Source organism: Poeciliopsis prolifica, unplaced genomic scaffold (assembly GCF_027474105.1).
Source record: "Poeciliopsis prolifica strain line A6 unplaced genomic scaffold, Auburn_PproV2 SCAFFOLD017, whole genome shotgun sequence".
Lineage (NCBI taxonomy): Eukaryota > Metazoa > Chordata > Actinopteri > Cyprinodontiformes > Poeciliidae > Poeciliopsis > Poeciliopsis prolifica.
The window spans coordinates 10,590,822-10,613,333 of NW_026562392.1; the positions used below are offsets into that span (position 1 = coordinate 10,590,822).

The window sequence follows — 22,512 nt, forward strand, 5'->3', positions numbered from 1 at the left end:
ATTTTCCTTCTAGAGAACAAGGATATCCTGGGATATTTTAAATAGGAATGTTGATCAAAGTCCAACAAGATTTCTAAAGGGTTTTCAAAGTGTTTCTTTAGACACTTTAAGTCCTGTTTGTCTCATTTTCTGTCAACACCTTAAGAAATGAGGAAACATTGGGAATCTAACAATATTAAAGCCCAAAGAAGAAATATCAGGCTTTATAAACCTACCTACAGTAGGGAAAATTTTTAAAAAATAAAATGTAAAAACTATTATGCATTTTACTGCTGAGAGAAGAATTTTTTTCAGCTTTGCTTCTACTGTAACCTAAGGGTTATCTGTAGATGGTTTAGATAATAAGCTTATAAATAGACAAATGTAAACACCCCAATTAAGTCAAGAAAAAGGAACAGATGCAATATCATCAGAGGAAAAGATAATTAGTTTTCATTTTACTATCCAGTACACCAAAGATGTGCAAAATAGACCAATTGCACACACAAAGTTTGGATGCTGAGTTTTTAAAAATATATGTAAAAAAAAATTTAAAAACTCTAAAAATCAGACAACTTATTAGAAATGAGTTGTATGAATGCTTTGGTGATTTGTGTTACGTAGAGACAAGCTTTGTCACTTCTAAGACAATAGTACGTACCGCACAGAAAGTGAGACAAAAATCAGACAATCTCTGAAGAAAAAAGTTGATAAAATTAGAAAATATTGTTTAAAGACACTTTCAAGGGTTGAAAGAAAGCCTGACTGGTTAGAAGCAAAATTTAAGGGAATGAAAAATGATTGAAGACTTTCAGTGCATCCCGAAAGTATTCAAAGAGCTTCGGGGTATTCAACATGCAAATATTATGACAATGTGGAAAAAAGTTTTTTCAAAATTCATTAAAAATAAAAAAAAATCACATATACACTAGTGTTCACAGCCTTTGTTATGAAGCACTGAGAGGTTCCCACTCATCATCCCCGAGATGTTGCGACAACTTAAATTGAGGATTTGATTTAAGGAGACACACTTGTTTATTTTAGGTCCCACAGTTGACAGTGCAGGTCAGAGGTCAAACATCAAACATGACATCAAAGGGATTGTCTGCAGACCTTGAAAACAAGATTGGCTTGAGGCACAAATCTTGGGAAGGATCCAAAAATATTTCTGCAGCTTTGAAGGTCCCAATGAGCTCAGCAGCCTCCATCGTCCGTAAATGAAAATCAGCAGGATTTTTCAAAGTTGGCCGGATTTAAGCTGAATACAATTGGCAAAGAAGGACCTTGGTCACCAACAGGTGACCAATAACCTGATGGTCATTCTGTAAAAAAAAATGCTTCAGCGTTCCTCTATGGAGAACGAAGATTCTTCTAGAAGGACAGCAATCTCTGCAGCAATCCACCAATGTGTATGGTAGAATCGCCAGATAAAAGCCACTCCTCAACACAACACACATGGCAGCCTGTCTAGAGTTCATTTGTCAGAAGAACAACAACCCAAAAACACATGGCCAACATCTCTATGGCTCACTATGTGAAAGTCCTGGAGGGGCTGAGACGCTATTCAATCTGATGGATCTTGACAAGAATGGCAAAGAATGAATGAACTTACCTAGTGATAGATAAGCAAAGATCATGGCATTATATTTAAAAAGACTTCAGGCTGTTACCAAAGGTTTATCAACAAAGTATTAAAGCAAAGGCTGTGAAAAAATTTTTCTATTATCAAGGAAAAAATTTTCCTGCATTGTCCTAATAGGGTATTTGCGTGTGAAATTTTGAGGGAAAAGTTCAACTTAATACAATTTGGAATGAGGCTGGAACATAAGAAAATGTGGAAAAAGTGAAGAGCTGTGAATACTTTCCAGATGCACTGTATATCCATCCATATGGGTCCAGTCCCGGTAGTTTTCTGAGACTATAGAGACATTTTTTACAAATTCTTCCCAAGTCTGAATGGGGAGCAGGGGATTACAATGCAGTTCTCCTCACAGACAGCCAAGAACCATCCAAATCCAACCTGGGATTACATCCTCCTCCTCACTTTCTCCCTCCTCTTTCATGCCCTGCCTCTTCAGATGTTTCTTTCTGAATCTCAAAATTTATGTTCCCTCCCTTTTACTTCATGGCTTCCTTCCTTGTCCACCTCTCTCCTCTTGGCTTGCTTTTATTTTTGACAGAACATCTCTAAGCCCTCTTTTTCTCTCTTCCCACCTCTCCGACGCTCAGTTCCCAAGAGATGACAGAGAAATAGAGGAGGGTGGAAAATAGTGGAAAAACAGCAAAGGAATGACAGGCCTTTAAAAGCCAGAAAAAGAACACCAGAGGGGAGTTGATTAGATGACTTTACTGCAGAAATCAGAAATATAGTATGGTTGTGATCACACAAATGATTCCGACTCTGCTCTGGATAATGACTGGTTTCTTTTAATTGAAACATGTTGAGAAATTTTTCAACTCCTGATTCGATCCCAAAAAAAGTCACATTTTAGGTAGTAATAAAAAATAAATGTGTCATGAGCTCTTGCTGTTATATTAAATAAGCACAGTTTTCAAGAAGTCACTGATATAACTATGCTGTGAATTGGATTTTAAATGAATCAATCAGTTACCCAAACCAAAAGCGTTATATTGGTACTCGGGGTTCTGCTCGGCTGTTGTTTAGCTGAGGTTCCGGTGGGAATATGAAAGCAGTCGTCACACATGCAATCCGCTTTACTAGCCCACAGTAAAATCTTGATCAATGTTTTTGCAGAAAGCAGGTATTCCTCAGGGAAATAAAAACCTACGCCTGCAGTGTGAGTCTAATATAATAGTCCTCATCATTTTCCTTCATAATAGCGAGACACAATCCATCAAAACACACACTCTTAGCACAGAGAGGGTAAAAAATACAAAAGAGGTGTGTATTGATTTTTAGAGTGGAGTGTGTTTTGGCCATGAGGGACCATTTAATGAGTCTACAAGCAGAGTTCCAGAGGGGGACACCATGTATTGGAGACAAAATATGTTTTCTTGTCTCTATGAATGCCACAGGCAGTGGGTGACAGAGATGGACTTCTCCCTGGGGTGCAAGCTAAACTCTCAGCCACAATTGTTTTCAGAGATCTGGGTTCACCATTGTGCTGCCTGGGTAATCCAGCTAGACGCCATTGCTGCTGTGAGGGGATGAATGAGCTTTGTTCAATGACAAACTTTTTTATGTACTGATGGATCGATCAAGGTTTAAATACCAACGGGGCACCGGGTGCAATAAGTCTTTCAAAAATCTTAAAAGTTTTATGACAAAAAAAGTGGTCGAACAGGCAGAAGGTTTAGCACTCTAAGTTTTGATTTAGATGCTAGATGATAACTGCTTTTGATTTTCAAAAGCAGTAAACTTGGGTAACAGATGTTGTTTCTGCCATGAAAAGGTCACAAAATGACACCATTCCAAGATTTGTAATTTTCATTACTATAGTTTGTTCTATTAAATAAACCTAACTTATTGTAGAAACATCCCAGCCCTATAATAAATGTGTCACATCACAAATGAATGCATGAGAACTGTTCAACATCTGTTTTATTTCCAATACAAGAGCTGCGTACACTATATAAGCTGATCAGAACTCTGTGGATGATGCTGGTATTAATTTCATACACAAATAATCACATTTATGCCCTCAAATCACATTTTTATAGTAATTTTGGAAATAATTTTTGCTAGGTAAAGATAGTTTTTGCAAAAATCCAAAGATATATTTTTGTGATTTCCAAATGTGTCTGAAAAGAAGTTCATTTTTACATCAAAAGCTAAGAGGAAAATTATGTAATTTAGCTTTCTATTACGTTTCTATACATGGTTTACTTTGGTCAGGGAGGAGAATGTGATTCATATTAGTTTTCCTGTGATTGATATAAGTCTCCCATGCAATTATTCCTTAAAGCTAGTCATTATTATTATCAAAACAGTCTTAGACTTAACTTTGTAAGTTCATAAGAAAGAAAACTTATAAATCGTAAAGGACTAATCATAAAGAAAACTACTGAACTTCGAGGAACCTACTTATAAACCCTAATATGATTCATCTTTCCACTTCTCACCATTGCAGTATTTTTCACATTAAAACATCTTGAGACTGCAAAGAGCTTAAAGAAATGTCAGCAGGTCCCACCAAGTGACCCCCAAATGTCAATCCAATAGAGTACATGTTCTATATTCTTATCACCTAAAAGATCAAATGAGCACCGTTGAGCTATGCTTGGGAACAACAGTGAGATTAATACTGTGTGTTCCTTCTGGAAAAAATTCCTTAATGACCCTATTGCACTTCCATTGCACCACGTCTTACAAAGAGAGGTAAATACCAACATTGCTGCTGGGAAGGAAGACATCTCTTAATGCATTAGAGGTAAAAAAGATTGAAAAAGGTTTTTTTTCCTTTTATTTTTTTTCCACAGTTTTCATCATGCTTCACCTTCCCAGACTGTCCCTGCCTCTCTTTAGAACAATCTGTCTGCAGTAGACAGAGTCGACTCAGTAGGAGGAGGCAGAGACGTTTAACCTCATCAGGCCTCCCATCACAATAGAGGTCTTCTTTTGGTCTAAATGAGGATGATCTATTCATCTGAACAGCAGTGGTGTCCTTCAGATGCCTTTTTAGCTCTGGTGATTAATTTCAGTGGCTTCAGATAATGTTTACTCTTCAGCCAGCGGTACTTGCGTCTATAAAATCTTCACTAGATCATCTTTATTTTTTTAATTTTGCATCTTTCTCATGCAATATTCTTGGAACTAGTTCACTACCGCAAAATAGAGAACCTGTATTTAATGGTAAAGACAACCCTTTGATTACGCGTTTAGAGCTAACAGCATTCCGGATCAAAGTCAAACATATCTCCTGAAAGCTTCTTGGGGCTGAACTAAGAAATGTTCAGGATGCAATAGTTTCCTGTTATCAAAGACGCACCTGAAAACTGTTCAGAAAACAAGGAAAAACTGGTGTTGCTTGAAATCTGAGATGACAAAGGAAATGGGTCATTTTCCAATGATATACAAGGTGTGTAACTACCTACAGCAACTGACATACATCAAGACTGTATCTAAAAGGAGAGCAGATCTTGTTTAGGAATGATTTGTCAATTAAACATGGAGTGCTAAAACAGCACTAGATGAGTGGTGCCACAGCTACCCAACAGGAAAGCGTAGAGGTCTTTACTGTACTAATCCTACTCCAAGGCTTAGCTTAGAGTCATTGATCTAAAAGGTTTTTGAAAACGGCTTTGTGCCAAAATTGATTATTTTATGCATTTTGCACCAGATGCGATCATTTCAGATGGTCAGGTCCAGTTTTTGCACCTATTGCATAAGACAGAAAAGCTGTAAGGTCAGCCGCTTTTCTTCTTTACGATCTCGTTCAGTTTACTGTATTATGGTTTTGGATTTGTAAACTAGTTCTTGTGTCTAAAACAGGACTTTAAAATCACCCAGAACATCTGATATCTTCTATGGTGCTTCATGAACACATTGTGCTCCCCAGTGCATGTGACAGACTTGTGATGGTTGTCATAGCACTTTGGCATCCTGGGCGCAGCATAGAAAAGAACTAGTAGTTTATTCATGCTGTGTCAGCCCAAAGACCTGCACATCATGGCCTCATATTTCTGAAGTATGAACTCTTTGTTTGAAATCTTTGAAATGAATTGAAATTCAGAAAATTTCCATGGCATTTTACCTGCCATGGTGAGAGTGTAGTGGGCTGGGCAAGAAAGCTCAGGAAACATGTGCAGAGTAGTAAGGAAGTAAAATCAGCATGCTTAAAGAATTAAGCTAACAGTTTATGTAAATTTGCACTGCTTGTTTGTTTGGATATAACAAAAGTAATATCAATAAAACTGAAACATCAGAAAACACATCTATGATTTTAGATACAGACACTGGCACTGCTTCTCTGACACACTAAAAACTAAACCTGAGAAATGTTAGGACTAAGAGAGAAAAGTAGCAAATGGACTCCTAAAACTGTGAAATTTCTATCCATGCTTCATCCATTTTCTGTAACTGCTTCTAGGCTGGTTGCAAGGGAGCTGGAGTGTTCCCCAGCAGATGTTACACTGGACAGGCTACAAAAGCAAACACACATACATCCTCTATTTTATCAACATCTTAGATTTTATGTTTCTGTGTTGGTGTACCTGCTACTCTCTGGTTGGTGTTTTTATCTTTGGTTTTATTTCACAGCACTCCTGTCAGCTTTGCTGTTGTTTTTAAAGTGCTGTGGCATTTCAGATTTTCCATAACAGTCATGAGCAATGCACCAGCAGCAGTACATTACAGTTCCTCTTCTGTCACACACACTGGAGGGAGTCTGGCAGTCACTATACGGTATATCACAAGCACATTTGGCATGCAGGCCAGAGACTTAAGGCATTAACCTCTAACCTTCCTGTGACTGGAAGACTTGCTATACCTCCTGGGTCTCAGACAAAGAGCTGTATAAGTTGTTTTATAATGTCAGTGGGAGAACAGACTGTAACAGTGGCCCTTTCACCTCATATTCCTGTTTAAAGCCGTAGCCCTCGGCAGTCTTCATCTGGTTGATGTGCTGGAGGAGGTCGGCCACCCGTACTGCAGGATGGAGCTGTCCCGTGTGGTAGGGGGAGCCTTTACGTCCACACTGGTGCCTCGGGGAGCCCCCTAGCAGGCTGCTGGCCTCGTTCACCGAACTGCGAGCATCACCTAAAAAAAAGGGAATAAAAAGGCAAAATGGCAGCTTTGGCAAGAATCTAAAATTCACAGAACAGGAGGGTTCCTGTAAAATATTTACCTACTCTTAATTCGGACTGATTCACTAGCGAGAGGTCTAAAGTATCCCTTTTATCATTACCTTAAAAATCCTGGCAGCCCAAAAACTAAAATCACCAAATATGTTGTGAATTTTTTTTGACCAACTCAAAAAATAAACTAAGTAAAAACAATTATTTTTAACAAAGAAGCAAATTTTTATTATTTTTATTATTTTTTTATTTTATTTTAGGAATTGGATCACAGAGCCAAAACTTCAAATGATTTATGCATGTTTTCCCTTGTGAGACGAAAGGCTTCCAGTTTGCTTCATATTCTGGGGTGAATTGGAAAAAAAAAAGAGCTCAGTCTCAACAACAAAAACTGGATCTAGGGTAGTCTGCATTTAAAAACTTTCGCTGTATTTAATGTTTTAAGGCAGCATGTGCGAACCAAAGTGTAGCTATCTTACTTCTCGTTCCGCATGTATGTGCGTCCATGAAGGACAGAGCCATTCTTTCATCCTCCTGCAGGGTGCTCTGGTCTGTGAAACTGCGCTCCAAGGAGCTCATGTGGCTCTTCTCCTGCCGGTACGTAATAGGAGTCTTGTTTACAGGTTTCCTGATAACAAAAGAAGGTGGGGAGGAAAGTTATTGTACAAAATACACCAGATATGAACAACAGGACAAAACACAGAACAAAGGAAACTTATTTTGTAAGAAACGACCTTGGAGTTACAGCATGAAGATACAAGCTGAAAAAGTAGCAGGATAACCGATAAATTAAATAGTATGGAAAAGTATGGACTACTTTACATTTGGTCACATTAAAACCACAAACCTTAATGTACCTTTTTTGTCATTTATGTGACAGAGCAAAACAGAGTGGTGCCTCAATGTAAAGTGGAAGGAAAATGATACATGGCTTGTATTTGTATTTAGCTCTCTTTAGTCAAGTCTCTGTGAAACCTACAATAATTTGGGGTATGTCTGTTTTTTTGTTGATTCCTCTTTACCAAAGAGCTCAGACTCAGTTAGATAGTCTGGAGAGTGACTTTGAAAAGAAGTCTTTAAGTCTTGTCACAGATTTTCAGCTGAATTTTCTTTGTTCTAAGCCATTTTATTGTATCCCACTTGTATGTTCAGGGTAATTGTCCTATTGAAAGGTTCCAGTCGGGGCCAAAAAGCTACATTTTATTTTTATCTGATGAGAAGATCTTGCAGGTGTTCTTCACACTTTGTGGCAAACTGCTTCTCAGGCTGTCTTGTAACAAAGTCTGTCTTTATTTCACTCATTAATAAAGACCAGATTTGTTCAGTGATTGACTGATCTCTCCACTGTTGCCTTTGTCCTCTTTGTCCTACCTTAGTCCTCCATCTGAAGCGTTCACAGATCAGCTGTATTTATAACTATTTCAATTACACATTGAATTCTTAACTTAGGTAAATTAGGTGAAACAACTTTTTAAAGTGGTTTTCCTTCCATTTTACCCCTCTTCCCCCCAAAAAAAATCAACAAAAATACATTGCAATTTTTGTTATAATGCGACAAAACAAAGAGATGCCCAGGGGTATTCATAACCCTGTATTTTAAATACAAAAAAAAAAATACTGGGTTGAATTTCCCTTTCAACTGATGACTGACAAGCAGGAGCTCAAGCGTGTAAATGATGAATCACTAAATGAGAGGTGGAGACACTTACGGATAATAAGAGTAGTGGTCCCTTCTGGCAAGAGCGCAGCAAAGGGAGGTTGGTGGGGAAGGAAAATCAAGAGAAAGAAGATATGTAAGATGAAAGCAATGCCAGCTGAGGGCAGAATGCATTGATTATAGTGAAAATAAAGAGTCCAGCTGTGCAGGTGGCCGTATGACACATGCGAGTGGTTCAAGCAGCAGCTGGCAGATCAAAAACACGGCGAGGCGGACAAACTTTCAATCGACTCGATTTCTGGCCGCTGCACTACACTGGGCCGCGTAGCTTCCTGTCACAGCAAATCTGGCAATCAATTCTCTGGGACAAAACCCACAGAGGCTCAGGAGCCAGTGTCCAGAATAGCAGCGACTTCAATTATCAGCTTTCTTCAATATTAGCAAAGATGCTGCATCAGCATTTTGAATAGTGAACAAGCAGTTCCAACTCCTCTTATGATTAGTTCTGCTCCTTATTGATATATGTTTTTCTGTCAGGCACTTGGACTTAGAAAAAAATCTAAAGGTGCAGTTATCTAAGTAGAAGAGCTAAAGGTGGATATAATTTACTCATGGGATCATTGGCTAATAATCTCAGAAGGGACACCTTTCCTCTCCCAATTGCCATCTCATTTAAGGGTCAGGCCTCTGCTCGGTGTGCGTAATTAAGTGGTTAATTGAATTGCATCCGCCTTTAATTAAATACTTCACACTCAGATGGGCTCTGCGCATGTGAGCTATTTGCTCCCTCTGGGATGGGAAAACAACACGGCAATGCTTGCTGGTCCTGCTCTTCCCTAGAAAGCGTGACCTTTAGCAAAGTTCAGCAAGTGCATAGAAGGTAGTCATTGAGCTCTTTTAAACAACAAAATGAAGGGATGCGGCAGATGCGACATGACTGAGCAAAATGAGGCATGTTTGTCTTGCATGGAGCAAGTCATAGAGGAGTCATTTACCCTTTTTTAATGATGATAATAACAGCGCCGAGCAGGAGGATCAAGATCACCAGGCCTCCAGCGCACACGCCGAGGATCAGCCCCATCTCTTCAGAGTGCTGAGACACCTCCAGAGCTCTCTGGTGATCCTTACAGGCGGCTGGACGCAAGAACATGAAAGCAAAGAAACAACAAGAAGCACTCATTTATGTACAGATGTATCTTTTGTTGAAAAAAAACATAGGAAGCATATTTTGTAACAATCCAAATTGGTCTCTGTGGTTTAGGGACCATTTCCTGTGAAAAAAACTGACAAAGAAATCAAATGCCTTCAATATAATAGACAATGCAACAAATCTGGCATTTCTACAGAGATACACAATTGTGAACAAAAATTCAACTATCACTTTTATATTTTGTATCCAAAGTTAGTCTTTCAGTTTCTTTTTTTGCTCTATTTTGATCAGGACAACTTTGAGCAGTGGGAAAAAAAGAACCCTAAATACAAAAATTAAATCAGTATTGTCTATCCAATATCTATAAAAAGATATTGTTGAAAATGTTCTTTTATTTGGCTAATTAGGTGATTTGCTCTCACTAGGAAAGAATTGTATTGCCAACTGTGTAGCCATAAGACTCCATCTTAATAAATTGAAATATTATAAAAACATAAATATCTTTCATCAGTTCACATTAATGTTATTTTGTTAGTTTTTATATTCTCATAAAAAAAGGTCTTTTTACATAGAAACGTCATCCTTCTGAGAGGTATGTTTGTACCTCTCACATTATCCACACTCTTTGGACTTGACTTGGGCTCCTTTTATGTAATTTACTGCATTAATGCGGTGTGGCATGGAATTTCTCAGCCTCTGGCTCTGCTGAAGTGTTATGGAAGTCCAGGTTGCTTTAATAGTGGGCTTCAGCTTGCCTAGACAACGTTATTCAGTTTTAGGTCCATTTAAAGGCCAACAATTAACAGTAATAGCGTAGTCTTAAAGCCAGGAAACAGTACTTTTGGCAGTGTGGGTAGGGACAAACACCTACTGCAAAATAACATTAGAATCTCCATTAAGCTTTCCAGCAGGGGGAAGCATTAGGAGCTCTAAAAATGACTGCACTGCATAGCTGCACTGACTTTACACTGTATAAAACGCAGGGGGCCAACATCAAAACTACTGCTGATTGCTGACCTCAAGCAAATTGGATTCTGTGGCTCCCCACTGTCCCTTGCGACTCTGAGGTGTTGATTTCTACATTGAATTAAACATGTACTTTTTTCAAAAAGAATGAATTTAAGATACTGAGCAGCAGGCCATTCTCCTTGGCCCATCTGAGACGGTTCTGATTTAATGTCTTCTGGCTCAGCACAAGGAATATGACCGTTGTAATTCATATGCTGTTTACATCTGACTAGCTGCATTCCACCTAATGTGTTTTGAATGAGCTTTACTGCACAGTTCTCTTTAGGCTGCAGTGGCCACTGTTACTAGAGCACCCTTTTTCCTTCCACTCAACTTTCTATAACCATAGTTGGGTGCATAACTCTGAAAACAGCAAAGAAATCATCTTGTCTGGTTTGCTCTCCGAAAAAAAAAATGTCTCTGGTTACGTGCTGGTCCTGTTTTTCTCAAGATTGCATTGGGCCTGACATGACAATAACAAAACACCTCTGTCTAAACAATTCTTATGGTTGAAGTGTGAAACATACAATGAAACTTTAAAGGTGACTTTTAAGCAGAAAATGAATTAAATATAGCATTCCCAGTCAAAATAATCTGCTCAGGCCTGCAGCATAATCTCAAGGTGCCCTGGTGTCTGTTAGCCAATGAAAAGGTCATTATCATAATAGCAGGTTATTCATTTCTCTGCCATAAAGCTTCATACTTATGTAAATGGAGCTGAGCAGAGGGGCTGCCTTTGTCTTGTTATAGGGGCCCACTGATCTAGTTTTTTTTTTTTCTCCTCCCTACTGCCAGCCTGTCCTCCAGGCTTTGACAGCCCTGAAACCAGCCCTCCTGATCCCATTGGAACAGCTCAAACTATCTGGAGAGCAGGAGAAAGTCAGAGCACGCCTGGGGATAGAGTGCTATCTCACAGTGTGCTGAGGGGGGAAAAAAATCAGATCTAGGGCAGGGACAATGAAAATACAGCCATCCTTTAGCCCAACTATCAGCAGCCAAGGGCAGTGCTTTTGAACCCTCATCCCAAATAAAGATGAAAGTAGTACAATATCAGTTCATTACTTGTCAGGGTTTTTTAATAAGTGATGAGCGTCTGGCTTAGTGGAGTGATCTCATTTTAGGATAGCTTTTGTGTTGCCATGTTGCTCTGGATATGTCTGTGTCCCATTTATTGATAAAGCATTTATTTAACAAGTGTTTTTCATATGCACCAGTCTTGGAAAGGATTTTCCTTTTTTTTTTTTTTTTTGGAAAACACGGCTCCTGTAAATCAAAACACAAATAATTCAGCCTGTCAGAAAGCTGATCGATTCAAAACCTCCTCGCAGTAACAGACTCTGTTTATTGTCTTTGCATTTAATATAACTCTGATAAAGGGATACACCAGTTAAAGATTTAGATGAGGAGCTGAGGAAAATCAATTTCAGTTCCACAATGTTTTGGGCAGATAAGGCTGTTTTGTCATATTTAGCTTCAAAATTTCCATTAAGCCAAACAGGAGCATGAAATAGATTTCCGTATGAATCCAAGCACCTGCCTGCTGCCCCGTGGTGGAAATTGGCACTTAGAAAAGAAATGGAAGTCTATTGTTGTGTTGTGCCTGCCAGAGGATCCTTAATTAAACTGTCACCTGGAAGTTGAAATGTAATCTCCAGCTCTGTTATCCAAGCCAGAATCATTTGCCTCCACTTTACTGGTGATGGGCTGCTTGATAATAATGGCTCAGGACCTGATAATGCGGAGGCTATGTTAATGGTCGAGAAATTATTGAAAACCATAAAAAAAACTCCTGGAGCACCTTAGAACTGGAAATAAGCTTGAGCTTTCATGATTAGAGCATGTTGGGTTAATTTAGAAAGTAATGCTGGCAATATTTTTTACTAAATTTGCAATATGCTCTGAGAACATTAGTTCTACACTTCTAAAGGACAGAGCATCCCAATCATTTCTGTGGAGCAGGGGAAAGGCTTTCCAGTCTGAAAAGCTAACACTTCTCACATACAAAGTATATAGTAAATACATTCAAAAATGCCAATATATATTAATATATTTTTAATGTTATGCGTAGTTTATTTCATCCATATAGCCAAATGAATACTGTAAATTGATATCCAATTCATCACTGGATATCATGCTAAGTTACTGGTAAGTGGCTGAAAAACAGGAACAGTGAAATTGTCATGATTTAAGCATCATAACAACAATCAGAAAGTTCAGTTTTGATCTACAAAAAGGTATTTTGTTACGATATGGTTTCAGTTACCAAAAAGAGAATAAAATATCACTGTTTACAACAGATCAACAGCACAAATAACTTTATCCAGTCAAATGTATCCTGATCAATCACTCAACTGAGAAATAAATGTTTGGTATAGAAATAATAGTAAATTTGGAAATGCATTTGATGAATTTCAAGTATGTTTTAAGAGCAGTATTTGGTGCCTCATCCATAATTCAACTAAATCGCATTCTGTCACAATAAAACCACAAAATTCTCCATATTTTGTTGGGATTTCATGAGTCAGACTGAAATAAATCCACTCTGTGATTGCAGAGTGGAACAAAAAGTACTCCTTTATTTTCTTGACAAATAATAATGTCAAGGTTTTGATGAAGAAATGGTTAGTCTAGTCATTTTATACTTGGCTTTCAGTGATGCAAGACTTGACTCAGACTTCTTCAGACTAAAATGTAATGTATATGCCTACTTGCAACCCCAGGAAATTAGCTATATCCTAAAAGTGAATTACTTATCTTGCTTTTAGGTTATGTTCTCTTCTGTTTCCTGTCTTTCCATAGAAATGTTTATATATTGCTGCACCAATGTTTTTTTTTCCCCTTATTTTCCGGCACCTCATGTCAAAAGGCACGAGGCCAGCACAGCATTCAGTTCTTTGCTGTATGAAATTATAATTAGCTGATGCCCGACTGAGTAGTACGAGGCAGATGGAGTGAGAGCTGAGCTTTGCCTTTTGGCTTTATGCTTGAGGAGAGCCTCATCTCTCGTAATGTAGCCACAAAAGGAGTCCTTCTCAAAAAAAAAAAAAAAAAGAGACAGCCCTCTAAATCAATTGACTTACAAGGCTCCGCTTACTGTTGCAGCACTGATAGCTATAAATACATGACTTTTATTCGCCATGATATGACAGCGTACTGTGGCACAGAGACTCTCCTGCCATCAGGACTTAAAGTCAATTTTTCTGCCCTTTTCATGTCTCTTTGAATCAAAACATGGAGGTGCAAAGGAGGAGGGATGGAGGGTGCAGCACTTTCTTATACTGATAGGCCAAGGTAGCTCCATCTGGAAGTTTTGATCTGGAGAACCCTTTTGGATGCACTGAGGTCAGAGCTCTCAGATGTAAGCTATCTGGTGGGCTGCTGAAGAGAACAAAGAGACTGGTTTGATGTGGTGTATCCCACTGTCTGGCCCAAACAGGCAGGATGAAAGCCTGACCTCTAATCCCTCCCTGCTCGTTGCCCTTTCCACTGGGGCCCACTGCTGAACAACAAGAAACCATCAGAGAAAATATGTCCGGATCCAAGCCTTTGTACTTAAGAAAAGGGTAAACAGTGGTGTAGCACACACATAAAGTACACTGCATCTTCATGGTTTGTTCATGGCTTTTTGCTTTTATAAAAGGAAAGGTACACTGGCTTGCTTAAAGGTAAAAAGAATTAGAGGATAATATTTGCAAATTTAGAGAAAAACTGGTTTTTGAATTACCTTTGCGAGCGATGCGGATGCAGTTAATTCTGGATTCCTGAAATGCAGAGAAAACACAGCCATCAGTGGAGCGGTGTCATTTAGCATTTTACATGAAAAACAAATGATAGAAGAAAGTAGGGTGGCATAAATCACATTGCTGAAGCACAGTATATTACCCTGAGAGTATGACAAAAGATAAAAGCTAATTAATTGACATGGACTTGTGTTTCCTCCAAAGGCAAGTAAACATAGACAATACTGATCATGATATGGAGTAAAAGTACAAATTATCAAACAATATTAAAGTAAAATATCTAGAACCTGAGAGCTGTGGTGAAGTGTGTAAAGAAGATTATAGGGTTTTTTTTCACTGAGGGAGAAAAGATGGGAGCTGAAATAAAGAGAGTGTAATTAAAAGGAGGGTTTCAGACCAGTGCCCCACGATGAAAACGAATTAATTTTATTCAGATTTCATCTGATGACATCTCAGCGTTATGAAAAGGACCTTTGTCAAATAGCTCTAATGAGATCCAAGACTGTAATCCAATTCCATCCTGCACCCCCCATGGAGGAGATTTATTATCAAATTAAAATTTACAGATGCCAATTCAGGCACTATGGGACAATTGTAGCAATTTTTGCCTATTTGGAAAGAAGCAAAATAAGTGATTTTCTTAAGCTGGTTAAATGGCCTTTTTAAATTGCCATTGCACATTAAGCTGATGGTCACTTCAGACATGCTTATAATTCAGCCTTTTAATCTGCACGTCTACAGCTACATGCTACCATGCTGAGAGCCAGGCGCTTACATTGCTGTCAATGTCACTTTCATTTTAAGCTTTGAAATATTGAGGTTGAACTATTTTGTGGTCTGGAAAGATTAAATGATACACAAATTTAATAAACTTTGAAAACAATGATCAATTGCACAAGCTTTATTCTTCCTTGGAGATTTTCTGTCATCCACAAAATGATGAATGACAAATGAACTCAGTGTTTTAAAAAATGCTCGGGTGAGTCTGCTTTATTTATCAAAAACCAAACAATCAACATGAACAAGGAAAAGGCTTTTTCATTCCTTGGTGACTCAATTTGCACCAACCATCAAGCAAAGGTGATGGTAGCATCATTCTGAGGGCCTGTTTTACTAGAGTTTGCTTTGTAAAAAAAAAATTAACTAATTTCCAAATATTGAGTCAAAACTATGATGTTTGCAAATGGTTTAGGTTAATTGTCTTAAGGTTCTTTCAATAAAAGATTTCTGAAAGTGAAAACAATTAAATCTTTATGTATAATTCTGATTCAGTACTGTAGAGAAAGAATAAATGAAAACTTCTGCACACAGGTCTTGTTTTTGATATTCACTAAAGGTATTTCAGTCTTAAAAAATGGCACAACTGAATAACCAAAATGACATTCTTGCCATGATGAGTGTAAGTGTACGAAAATTTTGTACCACATCGGTGTGTACTCTACCTCACTCTTACATTTTCAGCACAGCAAAACATATGACTTTTTAAAAGGTTTTTGAAGAGTAGGTACTGCTTTTTAATGCATAAAATTGCTCAATATGACGTTGTGATTCACCAGAGAATAATTTATGTAGTTTAAAATGTTAAAATAGCCTTGTTATCTTCCACTTATCCTGCATTCACTCTCTATTTGTGTGAGAGTGAATGAACTCCAGCTCAAAATCTTTTAAAATATTAAAAGTTTATGCACTTCACAGATCTGAAACATGACCATGTTTTAAGCTGAGCTTCAAAACACAAAAAGAAGAAATGAGTCTTAATTGATCAAATGACAGGGGCAAAGTACATAAAGTCATCTTGATATAAAAGCAATGATGGCGCTCATAAAGGGGCTCATAATTTTGCAATCTTAAGATGTGTTTATCTGCTATTACATCTCAAAAGGACTGCTTTAAAATGCACACATTATGATAAATTATGCTATAGTTTAATTACATTGAAAACCAAACAGAATTGAGCAAAGTATTTTGTACATTAATGTGAAAAAAAAATGTTACACAGAGAATAAGTATTTATTTTTCAAAGTTAAACATTTCAAGCAAAAACAGGAAAAACTTTTCAGGCCCAGAGTTAGTATTTGCATTTTAAAATTGTTTAAGCTTCAGTGGCATATTTCAAAATCCATTAATTTCAACAAATTAATAACCCTTTTAATTAATAATCATTCATTTTGTTCTTTGAAAGGGCAACACTGAACAGCTGACTTTGAGTTTTTTTGTCCTTAATTATATAAAACTGTTTTCTTCTGAGGAAAAAAAAGCAAACTGAGATTGATTCATCTAATTCTGCTTCCAAAGCAGCTGAGATCAGTCATACATTTAGTTATTACAGGCTTCGGCCAACTAAGATACATACATTGTCAGCTATTTACTGCAGTAAACAAATAAGCTATTGTGATGGATGGAGGCAAATTCAGTAAAATGGGCACCTAAATCAAAGCGCAAGAGCTCAGCAGAAGAGTAAACTGCCAAGGTCCAGGCTGTCAAACATACATCACATGTCTCTGAGTGCAGTGCCAGTCATGCCACAGGGGCTGCTGATTCCTGGCAATTCTAAATACAAAACACAAATGCCAGTGCACAACACAGCTCCAAAGCACACGGTTTGTGTACGTGTGTGCCAGTGAGTAAAGCTGAAAATTAAAAGCAAACGTTACAGATTGTGATGGTGTGGCCTACAAAGCAACAGTCTATCATTGTTGTGAGCGATCAATAGCAGCAATTACACAACCTTGACAGGTACTATGAGATAATAGCAGGGATGAAGTTCCAAATATTCTGGGTCAAATGCAACCAATGAACCTGCTTACAACACCACTAGTCTTCAAGAGGATTCACTGTGGTGTTTGGCCTCCATAAAGGTAAACAAAAAAACCACACACACACAAATACTGAATTAATGAGGGCAATTAAGAGGCCTGACAATTCATCTTGAATTTTTATGAAAAGGTTAGGCCACAAAGACCTGAAGTGATTATTAAATTTGACAGGTCAAAACAACAGTAGCACACAGAATGTTGGATTAGAAATCAATTGTAGAAGATTTACACAATATTTTTTATGATGTTTAATTTTTAAATCAGGACCTCTGCGGCTGCAAGCAACTGACTATCTGCTGGAAAATAGAGATGCACTGAAACTGATCAGAAACCTAGCTTTTATGATTTGTGAATGCACCATATCTAAGTGCTGACAGGTCTCTTTGGGATGGAAGTTGTTTCTGCAGAAAAGCGGCTTAGCTGTTTTCAGTGTAACTTTGGCGCTTAGAAAAAGACATAACATTCTGAAAAATAAATTAAATAACCAAAAGCTTCGATTTATTATAAACATATGGTGCAGAAACTCGTGGATATTTTGTGAAACATTCCACTTGACAAATAATCATGAATAAACACAAAGGTAATGTTCTTTAGAGTTGGGTTAATTTTGTTTAATACAATTCTGACTGCAAGTCTTGACGGCATTACTAGATATTTAGTAGGTGAAAGTACAAATCAGAACTGGCTAAAATCTGTCGACACACCAACTTTTTTAAAAGTCTTATCAGTTACTAATTGTAATGTAAGAACATGTAATTCAAAATATTTTTAAAATATACATTGGCCAGTGCTTGAGGTGAAGCTTTGTGTCCAACAAATCCAGAATCCAGGTAGTTTAACTTGAATTTTGTGAGTAAAATGCTAAAATGTGGAAGGCTTGTAGAGTTTAGTTACACCTGGAGGATCAGCAGAAAGATCCAAAACAACAGCAGTCATTAAGCAATTGCTGGAACGTTCCTGGTCCAAACAGACTCCATGAGCCAAACATCACCATCTGGCTTTGATAAAATGTTTCAGAAGCACTTGAACGTGACTGCTGGCAGATCACTCTGTGAGGTGAAAAATGATGGCTCTCAAATGATAATAACACTATTATCAGACAAAAGTACCATGGTGCATGATTGGCTGCTTTGTTAACAGTCTAATTACGCAGCTCAAATGTTTTCTGAATCCATTTTACTTTGTGAATTTATCACTTTTTTTTACTGCTGTAGTTCATTCTGTTTGCTGTGACATGTCACCATTTATTTCCTTCTGTAACTTATAGGACCAGTAACAACCAGTTTTGCATACTTTCACTTCAATAAACCCTAAAACGTTGGAAAGACTTCCCTTATTGGGAGAGGAATCATGAAGTTAGCCTTTTTTATTGAACACACATGTGCATGCGTGCAGCAAGATTGAATGAAACTGTACATTGCAGGATTTGAAAGACTAGAGACAATGTTGGCTGAATGAGTTGGCACCACGGGTCAAGAATGCTGGCCCCTCGCCAGGCCAAACAAAACATAATCCCATCCGCTGGTAAAGCCAGGCATCCCCAGTCTAATCCCATGCTTAACAGGCTAGTTTGGTGAAGTGCTCACACTGCACTCTCCTCCATGTGCTTCTCCACTGAGTTGGAAACAGATGATACTGGAAGGGATGAGCCACCCAGCCCTATTTGTGGGACTTTATATTCCAAACTCGGCTCAAAAAGAAAAGGCAAAAAATATGGGAATCATCAACAGTCAAGACTCGAGCAGCCAAACTGATACAAATAAAAAGTTATTTACTGCACTGTTTCTCTGCAGTCATGGCCAAAGGTTTTGGCAGTGACACATATGTCACTTTACAAATTCAAGAGATTTAGTTGAGACAGTTACAGTTCACACTGTTGTCAGAAAGTAGTGGAGAAAGAGGAGAAGGATCTTAAATAATTACAAAGAGATTTATTATCTCAAACAAAACACCTTAGAATGAAAAAAAGAATTTTGTCTATATTTAGACTAAATTATGATATAAATTTGTTTCACTTTAGCATTATGAGACCAACTAAACCCATGATGGAGTCAAGCTGAAACCCCCAAATTTAATTAGTAGACTGATTTTTCTACAGGAGTGTTAAATAAGCTTAAAATTGCAAAGATCCCAGCCTAATTTCTCAAATGATTGGTATCATGAGTACCTGACAAATCGTCACCTACACCTGATTTAACAATGCCAAAATATTTTTGTGTATGGCTTCGAAAACTTTGCTTTGGTTTGATTTTGTTGAACACATGGGCTTTCTGTTCAGAATCACACCTACATTTAATCCCACTCTTGATTGTGTCCCTCAGTGTCTCTTGGCACCGCCAACTTTGGTGGAAATTTTCAAAATTTGTCTGGTTTGGGATTATGTTTTAACATTGGGTTTAGTTCCACTTTAATGAGTTTGACTAGTATCAAGGACATGAAATCAGGAATCAGTTCTGCCAACAGTGACAGAAATACAGGATTACTTCTCATCAATGGGAATGGGCTTCCTCACTGTTCTCTCAAAGAAAGTGTCCATGAATAAAGTCTGGGAGGTAAAGAGTGACTTTCTTCAAAAATTCAGACAATCTTTTATGACTTATGCTTATTGGCAGGAAACTTAACCCATCCGTAGTTAGCGCTCCTAAAATATACAGCATAAAGAAGCCCAACAAATTGAGACCTATACCAACAGATGACTGATGCACAAGTCACAACAAGCCAGTGTTTGGCACAGACTTTACACTGAAAAGATGAAGCCCTGTAACTTTCTGCAAAATCTATATGAGAGAATAAGTGTATAAAAATGTGAAATGATTAACTGTCCTTCAGCACAGCACAGAAAGAAAGTACATTTTTCAAATATGTTGGTGACATAATTTTTTACTGCCTTGCAGCAAACAACTTTGTCCATCATAGTCAGGTTTTATAGACAATACATTTTAAAACACCAGCTTTCTACCACTGGTTTTCTGCACCTTCACCCTATTATGTTTAAGTAATTGCCTTACAAAGGTAGGAACTGCCCCTGTGATGAAATTTAGACAGGTAATGTGGCATCCTCCAAGGAACGTCTAGAGTATTTGTCTGCTATAAAACAATGATGCAGGGAAACAGCACTGAATTGGAACTGAAAAGTGCCTGGACTTTGGGTAATTTCAGCTAGTCAGAGGACTTCTTTTCTGAATGCACATAATTCCCTTTTCAGAAATGTTTTGTTTCTGAAGAATCGGAATGTAAACATTTGCAGCCTATTTTCAAACCAACAATTTCTCTAACAGCACAAATAATAATTTGGGGCATTGTGATCTCAGACAATCCCAAGTGCCCTGCGGCTTTAACCACATAATTAGAGCTGCAACAAAACAGAGACTTATTCAACAAGGCCCTTCAATGGAATAGCTTTAAACACTTATGCTTACAGGTTGGTCATCAAATACAGTCAGATCTGCAACATCTCTGGCTGGAGTTTCATCACTCACCCCTTTGAAGTTGCTCATTGCCTGGAAATAGACCAGATAGCTTTTGCGCGGGTCCAGTGGGGTGTTCCAGTAGCCATTGTATGTGTGGTTGTCTCCGACAGTGAAGGCCTCTGGCAGGCTGCTGGGTGGCAGCTCGGCTGTGTAGTAGTGCGGTGTACCTCGCGCCTGAGCCTCACCATGAGACATGGGCAACGGGAAGCACTCCTGAAAGCCCAACTCTCTCTTCACTTTCTTCACAGTTTCCTCTTCAACCACCACCTGGTATGTGCTGGAAACAGAGTGGATATGAAACTTTAATAGACCATGGTATTATAAGCATATGATATGTTCGTTTGAGATGATCTTACCTGACCGGTGCTCCTCTGCCCCGCGCAGGGCGCAGCACCACAGTAATGGTATGATCTGTCTCACTCAGAGGTGATGGCATGTCTCCATAATCAAATGTAGGAGCTGAAAACACACATAGAAGACACATTTAGGGTTTGGGCCTCAAAGACAACACATGCAGTTATTTTTGTCATATTACACAAATCTTAATGTAATTGTTAAGGATTTTATGTTAGAGACCAAGAGAAAGTAAAGTGCATGAAAAATTATATGTGGATTTGGCAGTTTTGCACAAAGATTTTTTTTTTAAATTAACATCACATTTCTATTGAGGAGTCTTTGATAATCCCAAATTAAAGTAAATACAGCTAATTTCCTTCAAAAGTCACAATAAACATAGTCAACATGTGTGATTTAATCTCAGTTTAAATGCAGGTGTTCTGTTAAGGTCTCAAAAATTTGTTAGAGTATTTTCAAGAACAAGCAGCACAATACAGACACAAAGACATGGCATATTAGAACTGTGGAGAAGTTTAAAAAGGTTTAAAGAGGTCTTGAAATAGCTCTGAACATCCTACATTACGCTGTTTCATCTGCCACCTGAAAAGTATGGAAAATTTACAAAAGTACCAAGACCTGGCATTTTACCTAAACCCACAGGCCAGACAAGAATATTAATATGAGCAGCCAAGAGGCCCATGGTTACTTTGGAAGCAGCTGCAGAGATTCACAGCTCAGATGAGAGAAATTGCACACCGGAGCCAGGAGCACCATTAGTCTTGCCATCCAAAAATCTGCTCTCCATGGAAGGAGAGCAGATTATTTTGTCATATATGGGATATGGGAACCATTGTAAAAGGAAAGCTGTAATGTTCTCCTTTTGCTGCAAATATTTAGGAGACACAGCAAATGTGTCTTGGAAGTTGGTCTGATCAGACAAGAATATAAATAGGCAAACACTATGCATAGCAGAAAACTAACACAACACATCATCCTGAACCTTTCCTCCTGTAAAATATGATGGTGGCGACATCATGCTGTCCATGTGTTTTTCTTCAACAGGGACAAGGAAACTGGTTAGAGTTGACAGGAAAATGGAGTAAACTAATAACAGGGGAATCCTGTGACCAAAGCAAATGGCTTGAGACCTTAAAGCAGGACAACCTCCCTAAAAATATACAATAAAATGGTTTGGATCAAAGTACATTTTCTGTGTTGCAATGTCCAAGGCAAAGACTTAACACCTATTTTACAAATAAGAATAGGCAAAAATATACTCTCTCTTAAAAGACCTGCAACTATGACTGCAGCAAAAGATAACTCTAATTATTCATTTTTGGGGGCTGAAGACTTTTTCAAAAACCCATTTAAATACATTTAAATGTAAGAAAATCACAAGTGTCTGAATATTATTGCAAGACACTGTAGAAGCAAATAAACTTCACATTGCTCATTAACGTAGTACTAATTCAACTGCACCTTCATGTTTCACAATAACAACAATGATTTAGATTAGTAGTAGCAGAATGCCTACTCGTTTTTAGCATGGAGACAAAACATTTATATAACACCAAACACCCACAATCTCATTTCAAGCATG

The 22,512-nt window shown here is 37.9% G+C and overlaps 1 protein-coding gene across 4 annotated transcripts in view; it reads right to left on the reverse strand.

Annotated features, from left to right (window-relative positions):
- Positions 1-22,512, reverse strand: part of ptprub (protein tyrosine phosphatase receptor type Ub) — a 212,781-nt gene that overhangs the window by 32,451 nt on the left and 157,818 nt on the right. For 2 of the 4 annotated variants that reach the window (XM_055042253.1, XM_055042252.1), the window contains exons 11-17: positions 20,933-21,035; positions 20,586-20,853; positions 14,275-14,311; positions 9,388-9,526; positions 8,445-8,468; positions 7,215-7,363; positions 6,510-6,697 (exon numbers count right to left, since the gene is read on the reverse strand). In XM_055042253.1, the coding sequence (XP_054898228.1) occupies positions 6,510-6,697; positions 7,215-7,363; positions 8,445-8,468; positions 9,388-9,526; positions 14,275-14,311; positions 20,586-20,853; positions 20,933-21,035 (908 nt within the window). The remainder of the gene's footprint in view (positions 1-6,509; positions 6,698-7,214; positions 7,364-8,444; positions 8,469-9,387; positions 9,527-14,274; positions 14,312-20,585; positions 20,854-20,932; positions 21,036-22,512) is intronic. The other 2 variants (XM_055042255.1, XM_055042254.1) reach the window with 1 other exon arrangement.